Here is a 15,048-nt window from a genome sequence, read left to right on the forward strand (position 1 = left end):
TAAGTACTCCTTGGACCTGCTATGTCGTGCAGGTATGTTGCGTTGCAAACATGCTACCACTCCTATGTCTGCGATAGATCGGTTATCAGCTTTGGATGGTGACTTGCCCCCTTCCGATGATGCTACTGAGTACCACCGTCGTGTTGTTGGAGCTTTGTAGTACTTGACTATTACACGACCTGATATCTCTTATGAAGTCAATCGTGTATGCGGGTTTCTTCATGCTCCACGGACTTCACACTGGTCAGCTGTGAAGCGTATCTTGCGGTATCTCTCTCACACTATCTCCTTCGGTTTGCATCTTCGGTCTACCTCTTCTTGTGCTCTCTCGGCCTTCTCTGATGCTGATTGGGCTAGGAATTCGGATGACCGTCGATCCACAGGGGGCCATGCTGTCTTTTATGGTGATAACTTGATTGCTTGGAGTGCGCGCAAGCAGGCCACAGTATCTCGGAGTAGCACTGAAGCAGAATACAAGGCAATTGTCAATGGCACGGCCGAGCTTATTTGGGTACAGTCTGTGTTAAGAGAATTATGCATCTCTCAACAGGAGCCACCTGTTCTTTGGTGTGATAACATTGGTGCAACATATCTTTCATCTAATCCAATGTTCCATGCTCGTAACAAGCACATCGAAGTTGGCTATCATTTTGTAAGGGAACGCGTTGCACGGAAACTTCTTCGTATCAAGTTCATCTCTTCCAAGGATCAACTTGCTGACATCTTCACAAAGCCTCTTCCATAATCAGAGTTTGAGTGATGCAGGCGCAATCTTAACTTACTTTGTCGTTCAGAACGGAGTTAAGATTGAGGGAGGGTGTTAGACTATGTATTTCTACAGTTTTCGTATATACCCTTGTATCTTGTACACCCCTTATATATATGAGATAGCCACATCCTGTATTGGGTGTCGTGCAGTTCCCCACAACATATTGTTTTACACGGCGAATGGCGGAGGAGCCTCATGGAGGAAGACGACGATCCTAGCGACAGGTATCATACTTTCATTCGTTTTCACTTGGACTGAAAAATCCTCCAACGACAATTATTCTGGAAAAGAGGGAGTAGTTTGAAAAACTAAGGAAACGTTTGTCGATTCTTTGTAGGACTAGCATTAGCATTAGCATTAGCATTGTTGGTATGCAGTCGCGGGGTGCTGGGGCCGAAGGAACGAAACCTCCTCCGTCAAAAGGAGTAAAAAAAGCGCGGTAAAACCAGACTCGAATCCGGCACCCATAGCTCCCGGCGCCAACCGGAGAGCTCGCAGCCGTGGTGTAAAATTGTGGGCATGCAAATGCACGGTTACCATTACCAGCAACAGCTGTATGTAATTAAGCCGCGGCAGGGGCAGGACGCACGCACGCACGCACGCACGGCCAGCGTCAGCTTGGAGTTGGACCACAGCAGCAGCAGCTATCTAGTACTCCTTCACTCACTCACTCACTCCCTCGCTCGCTGCCTCTCTCGCTCCGTTCTCCGCCCGCTTTCGCTTTCACGGCTCCTTACCGTTTCCCCCTCCCCTGGGACGGACAGAGCCTCGCTCTCCTTTTCACCTCCTCCCCTCGCCTTTGGGGCCCGAACCCAACCACAGCAGCCATCGGGGGAACCGAGGAGGAGAAAAGAGGGCGAGCGAGCGAGAGAGGGAGAGATAAAAGGCGAGGGAAGGGAAGGGAAGGGAAGGCTACAGCAGCGGAGACAGAGGGTGGGAGATACCATACCACCAGCGGGCAGCGCGACAGCGAGCCAGGCCCGGCGCTCGGAAAGTGCGGAGCCGTTTCCCCTCCACCTCCACTCTCTCCAGGGCCAGCGAGGCCACCCACCCCAGCCAGGTGCTGGTGCTCCTGCTCTACCTCGCTGCGCTGCCCGCCACCCACCCACCGCCTACGTACGCGCGGGCGCTCGCCATGTCGTCTCCCGCCGGCGGGTACGGCGGCGCCGAGGCCCACCACCACGGCCACATGCTGCTTCACAGCCATGCACACCACATGGCGGCCGCCGCCGCCGCGTCGGGCGGGCAGCTCTACCACGTGCCGCAGCACAGCCGCCGCGAGAAGCTCCGGTTCCCGCCGGACGCCGCCGCGGAGGACTCACCGCCGACCCCCCTCGCCCCGCACCACCAGCACCACCAGGCCGGGGCGTGGCCTCCCCCGGCCTTCTACTCCTACGCGTCCTCCTCCTCCTCCTACTCACCGCACAGCCCCACGGTGCCGCAGGGCCAGCAGCTGGTGCTCAACGGGCTCACCGCCCAGCAGGTCACCGCGCAGCAGTTCCCGCACATCCCCACGCACAACTTCTCGCTCTCCCTCTCCTCCGCCTCGTCCAATCCCGCCACGGCGCCCCCGACGCCCAGGAAGCAGCAGGAGCCGGGAGGCGCCGGGCCGTGCGGTCCCTTCACCGGCTACGCCTCGGTGCTCGGGCGATCCAAGTTCCTCGTCCCGGCGCAGAGGCTGCTGGAGGAGATCTGCGACGTGGGAGGCGCGGCCGCGCACGCCGACCGCAGCCTCCCGGACGAGGGCCTGCTCGACGCAGACACGATGGACGTCGCCGACGACGAGCTGGACGCCGCAGGCCCCATGTACGGCGCCGAGCAGCAGTGGAAGAAGACGAGGCTCATCTCCATGATGGAAGAGGTGAGCTAGGGTACCACGTCCAAATTTCTACTCTACCTCGTTTGCTTCGATGCTGCTGCGCTGGGACTGGGAGCGCCAAGAATCTTGCACATAGCGGTCACATCACCATGGCTTTGCTTGCTTTTATTCACTGTGCTTCCGCGGTTGCATGTGCTTTTGATTTGATGATCATTTCCATGGCCGCTGTTACATTACATTTGTTCGGATTTTCCTTTTCTCCTTTGGCCACAGTGCCGCACTGCTCACCCCCAACAATTTGCTGCTTTCCTTGCTCCTTTTTTCCTCGCCAAAGATTGGATGTTGATTAGTTTCGCCGCACTAAGCACACCTTTTCCGAATGCCATCTACATGAATGAAAACACAATCGATTATTGTCCTCGAACGCTTTGGGGCGATAGGTGATGCTGGAAACCAGCAAAACTTTCGCCGGTCATGTCAAGAAAAATCAAGTTCTTTCATCTTCCACATGGTTATAAGGATCGGAGGACTTGACCCTCTCGCAGCGTCCTCTTCCAACCTCTGAGGCAATACTACATGGGATGGGAATCTACGTACGATGTAGTAGAAAGCTTCCATTTATGGAGCTCCCAGTCTTACAGTAGCAGGCGAGCTTGCTGGTCTGACCTCTTTATTAATGGCGTCTTACTTCTATAGTTGGGAAGTAGGCTTTGGCTCGTTGATGTCACATCCACATGAAAGCTAAAGCTCGTTGATGCCGTTTATCTCTTACTCCTACTAATCCGGCTGCAATTAATCACCTCTCTCATCGTAGGTGTGCAAGAGGTACCGGCAGTACTACCAGCAGGTCCAATCCGCGATCGCCTCGTTCGAGACGGTCGCCGGGTTCAGCAACGCAGCCCCGTTCACGGCGTTGGCCCTGAGGGTGATGGCCAAGCACTTCAAGACCATCAAGGAGATGATACTGAGCCAGCTGCGCAACACCAGCAAGATGCCGGTCAAGGGGTCGTCCATGAGCAAGGACATCACCATCTTCGGCCTCGGCGGCGGCGGCGGCGCCCCCGTCGGCGGCTTCCAGAGAGGGAGCAGCGTGAACGGCTTCGGCCAGCCGCACAACATCTGGCGCCCCCAGAGGGGCCTCCCCGAGCGCTCCGTCACCGTCCTCCGGGCTTGGCTCTTCGAGCACTTCCTGCACCCGTAAGTTTCTTTCTTATCCAATCCACTCAACTAATTACTGCTAGCTCATGGTAATTAGCATTACTGCTTCACTAGACGACGTACGTACTCCGCGCCTTTAGAAGATAATAATGCTTCTATGCATGATGGTGCCACATCCACATGATTATGCTGGGCCTGGACCTGCGGTTGTTTTAGCTGATTGCAAGCAATCCTCGGTGTCGAAATCATTAGGATCGATGGATGGCCGAGCATGCATGATCGAGTGTCATGGCATGGCTTAGCTTGGCTTGGCTTGGCATCCAAATCATTCTATTGGAGCTAATAAGATGGCAAGCCACAGCTTTTTAAGGCTTTGTTCATTTTGAGCTGTGCACATCATCAATCCATTTGCTAACAGTCTAGGTCCTCCGTTGCATCTTTTCTTAGATCCTGACATTTACATGACTTTCCAACTATCATTAGGTGAGCGGCTTTAAGGATTTGGTTAGGGCGTCCTAATTATACTTATGTGCTTGCTTATTTTGTCATGCACTGACTGAGAAACAACTTGCGAGTAAGCTTACTTCTAATGCAGTTTTAGGGGGCACCCACCTGTAGGAAGATGAAACATCATCATTGTTTTGGTTGTTTTGCATACTACATCTTGTAGTACAATCGTTTTTTCCATGATGTAAGACCTGGTGGTTACATCTGGTTGATTGGTATAATGTTAGCATATTCAGTTGTTAATTATAACTTTATAATGCTAGAGCCTTTCCATTTCCAACTGGATTTGGTATTATATTCTGTACCCTTTATTCATTATTGCTGCCAATATTTCAAAGCTCTAGAAAGAAAAGACTGATAATTGTCGATTCATGTCCTTTTGTTAGATCACACATCCACCAATTCCTAGATTTAATTAACTTGCCCTTTGCAAAAGAAAAGGGCCTACTTGGATGGTGCTAGACTGATAAGAGAAATTCTTTAAGATCGAACCTTTATTTTTGAGATGTTGCTTGGAGTTATGTATGTTCAGACCGAATAAACAAACCATGACAGGCACCAGCACAATAATTTTCTTTGTTCCCCTCATCTAACCCTAACCTGGCTTGTTTTCTAGTACACCTTTTCTATTCACTCTGGGCATTCAAATATAATTGTTAGATCCCCACAATCGGTGCTTAGATTTAACTTGCTCTTAAAAAAGGTCTTCTTGGATGGTGCTATACTGATAAGAGAAATTCTCTAAGATCAAAAACTTTGTTTCTAGGGCGGAGTTATTTGCAATGTTAAAGACTGAATAAAAAGCTATGACAGGCACCTCACCCTTACCTGGCTTTGTTTTGCACTCATTTTCTACTGGCATTCGTCTGATATTTGGGTTGAAACCTTGCAGGTATCCTACCGATGGCGACAAGCAAATGCTGGCCAAGCAAACTGGTTTAACAAGGAATCAGGTAAGCAGCAACTAAAGCTGGGGACTGTTAGCACTAGCATGTCATTTTGTTTCTGGAACTTACTGTAGTTGACATGTTGGTGGGTTAATGGGTGTCGTGCAGGTGTCGAACTGGTTCATCAACGCGAGGGTGAGGCTCTGGAAGCCAATGGTGGAGGAGATCCACAACCTGGAGATGAGGCAGGTGCACAAGCAGTCACCGCACGACAATGGCAGCCAGCACGGCGTCCACGGCCATGCTCACCAGCCATCGTCACAGCAGCAGCAGCAGCAGCGCAGCGGCAAGCGCTCCGAGCCCTGCGACTCGCACCTCGGCCAGTGCAGCGGCGTCACCAGGAACCACCACCACCACAGCAACCCTGCGGCCTCCTCCCATGGTGGCGGCTTCCCGGACGACCTCTCCCAGATGTCCCACTCCATGCAGCAGGGCCAGGTGACCTTCGCCGGCTACGGCGCGCTGCCCTCCCAGTCCCAGCAGCACCAGCACCAGCACCAGCACAGCAGCATGGCGTCGCCGCAGCACCCCCATCATCAGCATCACGTCGGCGCCGCCGGGGCGGGTAACGGCGGCGGCGTGTCGCTCACCCTCGGCCTCCACCAGAACAACAGGGTCTGCTTCGGGGAGCCGCTGCCGGCCAACCTCGCGCACCGGTTCGGGCTGGAGGACGTCGTGAGCGACCCCTACGTGATGGGCTCCTTCGGCGGCGGCCAGGACCGGCACTTCGCCAAGGAGATCGGCGGCCACCTGCTCCACGATTTCGTCGGGTGACCGATGCTCAGCTCAGCTCAGCTCAGCTCGGCGCGCTCCACGCTGATGCACATTGTTGTAATGTACGCACGCACTGCTGGTAATCCTAGGCTGGTATATAAGTCGATCATCAAAATCACTTGGCGGCTTGGCTTCACGATCGGCATGAAGAACACGGTCGATTCCTTTGGAGGGCGGATGAAACATTGACATGCCCTCACATGTGTACTCCTACTAGATCACCCAGGCATGCATGCCGTCCAACATTCAAGCACCTTGTGGGCTACACATAGCTTCAAAATACCTTGTTCCAAAAGGTTTTATATGGTCTTCTGCCATTTGTCCTAGAGCTTTTGGATCAGCCTGTGGTAATCAATGAAATGCATGCATGTGTTACCATATGGCCAAGGAAAAGTTACCTCTTGTTTATGCTCGATAGTGTTACTACCATTACTGTATTACTGTGCTGCAGCTAGCTCCTTGTTTATGCCCAGAAGTTTTACTCCACCATTTATTTACTGTGCTGCAGCCGAAGGATCAACTGGTCTCTGTAGAATATGACCGTCCTCCGGCCCTGTTACGTTAGCCTTTCGATGATAAGATATGAAACCTGCTGTGCTAGTTAGTCTTTTGATGCGCGGTTATATTAATATTATGATACTAATCACGCCGTCGTTTCTGTTATCCCCTGTATCCATCGATGGGGGTAGCCTCCTAAAGTCTGGACAGGCCATGATTTGGACGCCTGTTGACCCCTAATAGGCTCCGTCACGCTAACAAAATTATCATTATCGTTGGGGCTAGCAGCGGTGGATTCGGCCTACCCTTTCGATCACGGATCGATGCACCTAAACAATTGCCACAGTACCTCAAATGGCAATGCAAGGCGGGCTATGATGATGGATCCTGGCTGCGCTGTCAGTGTCGGGGTGCGTGTTGTATTATATTTATACGGAGTATTATATTGAGCCCATGCATGGTAATAGTACCTGCCGCGTAGTTAACCGTGCTGTTTCTGTCCGGGTTTTGCACCATCAGATTCAGATTTGTGTGCATGTCCAGTAGCATGATTCCGTAGGCATGCTGTGTTGGCTGGGGATAGGCTGAGAAACCAGGGGGATATCGACCGTGGGTGGGGGTGGCGCCATGCACGTTGTTTTTCCCGGGAGGGGAATCCGTGCGCGCCAGTGAGCACTGTAACTAGGGACTAGGCAGGAGTACTTTGGCCTGAAGAAACCGCAGTGACTACTGCTCGTGTTTTAAAAAGCGTCGCTGTTTGCATCCTTTCTTTGGCGTGTCAGCCGGTGGTGGTGGTGGATGGGAGCGTAATTGTTCTTTCAATGTGTTGTAGGTCATGCAATAACCACTGTGACCACACATGGGTGATGGGCTCAGTCTGTCTCAGCTATAACTCGAAGAGATCGCTTGAGAACAGACTCTATCTATCACACATGGAATCAGAATCATGCAAGTAATATACTAGTACATCAGCTAAGCTTGCAGTTTCAGCGTATGTGTGGTGCTAGAGAAAGCTAAGTTTGCTATTGGATGCCCTTGCTCTTGATTAATTTTCTGTGTTGTACTGTTTACTCATGGCCATGATGCTCTCATATACTGTACAAGATCTCTTTAGCTTTTTATCAACAAATCTGAACCACTGTTCTCGTTAAGAAATGCCAAAGTATTGTTATCGCCCATCCTTTGGTCATCCATCCATCCAGCCAGCCTCCAGGCCCTATCAAAAGTTTGAGCAATTAACAATGCGTTCTTTCCTTGCTTCCTTGTCCAGGTACACGCCTCCTGCTCTTGAAGCCCAAGCTTTGCTATTGCTAATTCCATCCATGGACCCTCTGCTGCTTTCCTTTACGACATATCTTGTCTTTGAAACACTGCAGAGGCACATGATCAGAAAAGGCCGAGCGTGGCCTACTGGCCGTCTGGCGCTTTCCCTAATCTAATCTCGCCTAAACAAACCCCGGTGGATTCTCGTTAAGCATATGTTCTTTCCACTCTAAGATACGGCCGATTTGATCCCTCTCTGGATTTGGGCGCGCTTTTGAGAATTCTCGCCTGGTTGGTTTTTGTCGACGCCCAACCCAATCCCCGTATCTGTCGCTTGCTGCTGCTGCTCCCACCACTATCTTGCGACGGCGGCAGTGGCAGTGGCGCACCTGCATGCTGCCTGCTTTCGCCTTGGAAATGACATGGACATATGCGGCTTGGTTTGGACGGAATAAAAATGCTGCTGCCGCTTTCCTTGGAAATGACACACGGCCGCAGTGGGAGTGAGATTGGGCATGGGCCGCGGCACCCACGCTGGGGCCTGGAGCCTAGTGGGAGGAGGACATGCTTTGATCCTTCCCTCAGGTGTCGAACAATGATGAGCTATTGGGTTTGATCCTTCCTCCTACGGTTTTCGCCGCGACGGGAGCAATGGATTCAGTGTGTCACGCCGGCACTCAGCACTGAGCTGCACGCCGGCAGCTGAAAGTGTGTCACGAGCAGGAATTGTAACTGGCGTTAGTTTATCCTTGAAGTTGATGGGTAGTTGTCTAGGACTGTAACGGAAGGAAACTGGGGTTGTATTTGGCCGTCTAATCACAGCCTAAAACGGTGTCACGCTGACATTATCAGACTGCATGGCCTAGAGTGAAATTTTCATGCACTCTTCTCCGTGAGGCCGTTCTTCCTAATTTTGTTCCTTCAATTCTTTTTGGAGGTACAAAATGGGGAATTTTTTAGCAGATTTTCTTTTAGGCACCTCGCACCATTTTCTGCTTCGAATGAAGAGGGCTAGTACACATGTGAGAAGTTTGTGGCCTTTGAGTCAGTGGACAGTGGAAGAAGATTCTTGGATTATGCATAAAAGGTTAGTGTTTTTTTCAGATTTGTGGCCTTTGTGATGTTCAGGTCTTCATTTAGCAATTCAAGATGCAAATGCTAGTTTAATATTGTTCATTAAAGTGATTTATTGAATTGTGTTCACTTAACTGAATTATGTTCATTTAACTTATACTATAACAGTGTGAAAAGATAACTGAATCTTGTTTATGTAGCTCACTAATTGCCAACTTATAGAGTTGAAGTGTCAAAGATAACTAAATTTTGTTAGGGGGCGTCTGGACCTCAGCTGACTGAGATTTAATTTGGTCTCAGTCAGCTCACGCCAGATACGTACACATAGCGGGCTGGCTTGCTGTTTTAACTGGGCTTTGTTGTTTCGTTTTTTTTTCAATTTTTTGTTCGTTGTGGGTTGTGTCGTCATGGCAGCTTGGGCTAAAATTGAACTGTTGTGTACGTACCGCCATGTGCTTGTGTGTGTTTTTTTGCATATTCTAAAATTTTGTGACTAAAACATTCTATGATATACTTTTATAAATTAAAGGATAGTAGAACAAAAGGTTCAAATAATACTTTAAAAATTGCAGTTGCAACTCAAAACTTTGGAAACTTTTTATTGCAACCCAACAGGAAAACTTGCACTTGTTGCACGACTTTAAATATTTGTTGTTGCAACACAACTTTGAATACTTGTTGTTGCAATCCGACTTTGAATACATACAGTTACGACCATACATTGAAAACTAGCTGTTGCGACCCTACTTTGAATACTTGTAGTTACGATCCAACTTTGAATACATGCAATTATGACCGGACATTGAAAACTTGCAATTGCGTCCCGACTATGACTACTTGCAGCTGCGGCCTGATTTGGAAAACATGTATGTGTGACATGACTTTGAATACATGCAGTTACGATCAGACATTGAAAAATTGCAGTTACGACCCGACTTTAAATACTTGCAGTTGCAATCCGACTTTGAAATCTTATAGTTACGGCCCGATTTTGAATACATGGAGTTGCGAGCGAACATTGAAAACTTGCACTTGCGACCCGACTTTGAAAGCTTGTAGTTAGAGACCGACTTTGAATACACGCAGTTGTGACCAAACATTGAAAACTTACAGTTGCGACCCGACTGTGAATACCAGCAGTTGCAACCACATTTTAAAATTTACAACCCCACTTGAAAACTTGAAAATGCGACCGACATGAAAACTTGTAATTTCAACAACATTTAAAAATTTACAGTTGTGACCCAACATTGAATACCGATGTCATTAGAATAAGGAAAACAAAACAAGGCACAAAAATAATAAATAAAACTAGGTAATAAAAAGTAAAAGATAAATAAGATGAAAATAGAAAAAAAAGGAAGATAAAAACAAAAAAATAGTGAAAGCATAAACAATCAATTTTTAATCCAGGGTAAAAAATGAATATTAAAGTGGAAGGGAAAAAAGTGGAACAATTTTTACTAAATAATTAGGAGAAGGGAAAAAAAGTGGAATAATTTTTACTAAATAGTGAATAGAATATAAGATATAAAATAAAATTAATTATGAAAACAACAATTAATTAGAAAAGAAACAGAATAAGTACTAACCAAGAAAAGAAAAGGATCTTGCACATAATTTACTAAATAGTGAATATTAACTATAGAACACACCTCAATTTACGTGCCTAGAATTTCGCCACGTGCAACACGTGTGTTGTCCAAGGGATCTTGCACATCTCTCTCTTCAATGCTGATTGACGGTCAGAGATCTCTTGCCCAACGTATAAAAGGGGGATTTGGAAGGAGAGAGAGATGTACTCTCAAATCTGGTCTTCCTTTCTTCCTCTCCCACTCCGCCACCCCATTCGAGAGCTCCGCCACTCCGCCTTAGGCACCTGATGGCCGAGCGGGCGAGCGACATGATGAGGAGCACGACCGCGAAGGCCGAGCGAGCGAAGAAGAGCTTGCGCGGGTCTTCCTCGAGCGACATGGTGTCGCCAACGGGCTGTATCCAAGGTGATTGGCTGACGTCTCGCGTCACGAAGAACCGCTTGCTAGAGCTGGAGAACGAGGGGCTCATTGCCGCAAGGAGCTGGCGTGTGCTAGAGGAGGGCGGGCAGGAGACCGCGTCGTGAGGAGACGAGTGAGTGCTCCTCATCACTCACGTTGAGCGAGGTTTCTTCATGCCCCCGCACCCCTTTTTCCATGCATTTCTTGATTTTTATGGTGCTCAGCTCCAACATTCTCGAACGCCATCTCGTATCGGGTTGCTTTTGTATCTTTGTGCAAGACCTTTCTTGGTTTTCATCCCCATTGGGGGTTGTTCAAGCCTATTTTCACTTACCGAGTGATGACGGTGAAGAAGTATTCTGAGTTGGGGGAGAAGATGGATGCAGTGAAGCTGTGTGGGGGTTTAGGCATTCAGATCATAGGGAAAAGTAGTTTCCCTAAGATGTGTTTTCCTTACTCGGTTAAGGGTTGGCAGGACTCTTGATTTTATTGCCACGATGTCTCAGTCGGCGACGCGAGCCATGCCTCCCGCCATTCTCGACGGAGTGAGTGCAGTCCGCCCCTTCCATGACCGTGCCCAAGAAGAAGGTAGATGTAGACATCTTGGTGATTGCTTTGGTCACAATGGTGTAGAAGGGTGTCAATGGGATGGACCTGTTGGAGGTCTTCTTCCAACGGAGGATCCAGCTCCTCGAGGCCAAGGCCCGTCCCATGTGGATGTATGAGGTGCCGAATGATCCAACTCATGTTCATCCGAAGGACCTCGGTGTGTGTGATATCCTCAACTTTTGCTACAGTGATGATTGTAATTAAGCTACAGTGATCACACGCTAATGATGCCACGTCACCGAGATTTGCTATAGTTGATCTCGCGTTGGTTCAAAACAATTTGAATTCTAAATTTGAAAACAAAATCAAACGGAGAAAGATTTGAATGCAATACGGTTGGATGAATTATAAAAATCCCCTATATGAATTATTAAAACAAATCGGGCGTTTTTACAATTTGTTATAAACCCTATATATTTAAAACACAAATAATAAAAGAATAAAAACAAATAAATAAATGTTGGAAATATGCCCTAGAGGCAATAATAAATTAGTTATTATTATATTTCTTAGTTCATGATAATCGTTTATTATCCATGCTATAATTGTATTGAATGAAGACTTATATACATGTGTGGATACATAGACAAAACACTGTCCCTAGCAAGCCTCTAGTTGGCTAGCCAGTTGATCAAAGATAGTCAGGGTCTTCTGATTATGAACAAGGTGTTGTTGCTTGATAACTGAATCACATCATTAGGAGAATCATGTGATGGACTAGACCCAAACTAATAGACGTAGCATGTTGATCGTGTCATTTTGTTGCTACTGTTTTCTGCGTGTCAAGTATTTGTTCCTATGACCATGAGATCATATAACTCACTGACACCGGAGGAATGCTTTGTGTGTATCAAACGTCGCAACGTAACTGGGTGACTATAAAGATGCTCTACAGGTATCTCCGAAGGTGTTCGTTGAGTTAGTATGGATCAAGACTGGGATTTGTCACTCCGTATGACGGAGAGGTATCTCGGGGCCCACTCGGTAATACAACATCACACACAAGCCTTGCAAGCAATGTGACTTAGTGTAAGTTGCGGTATCTTGTATTACGGAGTGAGTAAAGAGACTTGCCGGTAAACGAGATTGAAATAGGTATGCGGATACTGACGATCGAATCTCGGGCAAGTAACATACCGAAGGACAAAGGGAATGACATACGGGATTATATGAATCCTTGGCACCGAGGTTCAAACGATAAGATCTTCGTAGAATATGTAGGATCCAATATGGGCATCCAGGTCCCGCTATTGGATATTGACCGAGGAGTCACTCGGGTCATGTCTACATAGTTCTCGAACCCGCAGGGTCTGCACACTTAAGGTTCGACGTTGTTTTATGCGTATTTGAGTTATATGGTTGGTTACCAAATGTTGTTCGGAGTCCCGGATGAGATCACGAACGTCACGAGGGTTTCCGGAATGGTCCGGAAACGAAGATTGATATATAGGATGACCTCATTTGATTACCGGAAGGTTTTCGGAGTTACCGGGAATGTACCGGGAATGACGAATGGGTTCCGGGTGTTCACCGGGGGGGGGGGGGGGCAACCCACCCCGGGGAAGCCCATAGGCCTTGGGGGTGGCGCACCAGCCCTTGGTGGGCTGGTGGGACAGCCCAAGAAGGCCCTATGCGCCATAGGAAGAAAATCAAAGAGAAAAAAAAGAGGAGGTGGGAAAAGGGGGAAGGACTCCTCCTTCCAAACCTAGTTGGACTCGGTTTGGAAGGGGAGGGTTGCCCCCCTTGGCTCGGCCGAACCCCTTGGGGGTCCTTGGACCCCAAGGCAAGGCTCCCCCTCTTCCCCCTATATATACGGAGGTTTTAGGGATGATTTGAGACAACTTTGCCACGGCAGCCCGACCACATATCTCCACGGTTTTACCTCTAGATCGCGTTTCTGCGGAGCTCGGGCGGAGCCCTGCTGAGATTAGATCACCGCCAACCTCCGGAGCGCCATCACGCTGCCGGAGAACTCATCTACGTCTCCGTCTCTCTTGCTGGATCAAGAAGGCCGAGATCATCGTCGAGCTGTACATGTGCTGAAGGCGGAGGTGCCGTCCGTTCGGCACTAGATCGTGGGACTGATCGCGGGACGGTTCGCGGGGCGGATCGAGGGACGTGAGGATGTTGCACTACATCAACCACGTTTCTTAACGCTTCTGCTGTGCGATCTACAAGGGTACGTAGATCGAATATGCCCTCTCGTAGATGGACATCACCATGATAGGTCTTCGTGCGCGTAGGAAATTTTTTGTTTCCCATGCGACGTTCCCCAACAGGAATTTATTTAAAATTAAATAATAAAAGGATATAGTAAATAAAAATAAATAATCAAAAAAAGGAAAAAAAAAAAAAAGGGAAACCCCCTGGCCGAATTGCAATCCGACCCACCCCGTGGGGTATAAAGCCCCCCACGGGGCTAACCCTAACGAGCCCTCCCGTGGATTCCTACCGTCGCCGCCAGACCCTCCTGTCACTCTCTCATCCCCCCACCGTCAACAACCTCGCCGGAACCGTCACCGCCACCACCTCGTCCTCCTCCACGCCGGATCCGACGCATCTCCTCCGCCCCTCCCCGAAAACTCCGGCTTCACCTGGCCTTCCCGTCAACGCAGGTGAGCCCTTTTTCGGGCTCCTCCCACTGTCTTCTTCCTTGCACCGTCACGGTTCCGTTCCGACGTCGTTAGGATCGTGTAGGTGTAGATGGAGATGTCCCTTTTTCTCTTTGTTGAGAGATGAGTAGAGAGAGTTAGAGAGTTAGCACACACATGTTCGTTAGAGAGTAAAAAAAATGTATGTATTAGATGACGGATGTATTTTGTATGTATGTATGTATGTATTGAGTATGTATGCGTGTATGTAGAGAAAAGAAAAAGAAAAAATATATATGTGTTTTTATTAATAAAATAAATAAATAAATAATTAGATATATTAATTAATTAAATAGATACATAAGATAATTTGTTAATTAGGATAAATAATTAACCTAATAGAGAATGACACGTGGGTCTCCCCACTAAATTAATATGATTAATTAATATTTAAACTTAATTAATAAATTGTGTCTATGACACGTAAGATCCACTGGTCAGTTGACCAGTCAACTGCTGATGTTAGCATGACATCATGCTGATGTCATAATTACATTTAATCAAATTAATTAAATCTGTTTTTAAGTCCTAAATATTGAATAAAACTTTAAAAATTAATATAAAATAATCAGTAAGTGAGATCAAAATACTTTTAACATGAAAGTTGATCAGCAAAACGAGACGAACTCGGATACACGGTCCATTCGTGTGTCACGCGTCCCTAGCATAGTAAACATGGAACTTTTCCATCGTTTTCAGTCTGACCGGTAGTAGCGAGAGACCTGGAAAATATCGTTGAATATTCTTCCGACCCGTCTATGACGGATGTTACTGCGTTAGCACATGCCTAGCATGCATATTGCCATGTCATGCATCGTGTTGCACCGTTGCTATTATTTATTGTTTCTTCCCCCTCTTCTTACCGGTAGACCCCGAGACTGACGCTACTGCCGGGTACATCTATGACCCTGGCGACCAGCCTTTTGCCATAGAGCAGCAAGGCAAGCAAACCCCCCTGATCATCCCTATATCGCATATGTCTTTC

General features: G+C 48.1%; 1 protein-coding gene across 1 annotated transcript; it reads left to right on the plus strand.

Moving 5' to 3' along the window:
- Positions 1–1,583: 1,583 nt before the first annotated feature.
- LOC123444896 (BEL1-like homeodomain protein 9) lies at positions 1,584–6,354 on the plus strand. The gene is made up of 4 exons (XM_045121777.1): positions 1,584–2,630; positions 3,403–3,785; positions 5,146–5,206; positions 5,309–6,354. The coding sequence occupies exons 1-4, from the start codon at positions 1,905–1,907 to the stop codon at positions 5,972–5,974; spliced, it is 1,836 nt and encodes a 611-aa protein (XP_044977712.1). The 5' UTR covers positions 1,584–1,904; the 3' UTR covers positions 5,975–6,354.
- Positions 6,355–15,048: the final 8,694 nt, after the last annotated feature.

Source organism: Hordeum vulgare, chromosome 3H (genome assembly GCF_904849725.1).
Source record: "Hordeum vulgare subsp. vulgare chromosome 3H, MorexV3_pseudomolecules_assembly, whole genome shotgun sequence".
Classification (NCBI taxonomy): Eukaryota; Viridiplantae; Streptophyta; class Magnoliopsida; order Poales; family Poaceae; genus Hordeum; species Hordeum vulgare.

Excerpts from the sequence above, each read along its gene's own strand:
- LOC123444896 (XM_045121777.1), top strand. The coding sequence starts at position 1,905 with ATGTCGTCTCCCGCCGGCGGGTACGGCGGCGCCGAGGCCCACCACCAC. Across the intron at positions 2,631-3,402 it reads TCATCTCCATGATGGAAGAG|GTGTGCAAGAGGTACCGGCA; the intron begins GTGAGCTAGGGT and ends CTCTCATCGTAG. Across the intron at positions 3,786-5,145 it reads TTCGAGCACTTCCTGCACCC|GTATCCTACCGATGGCGACA; the intron begins GTAAGTTTCTTT and ends GAAACCTTGCAG.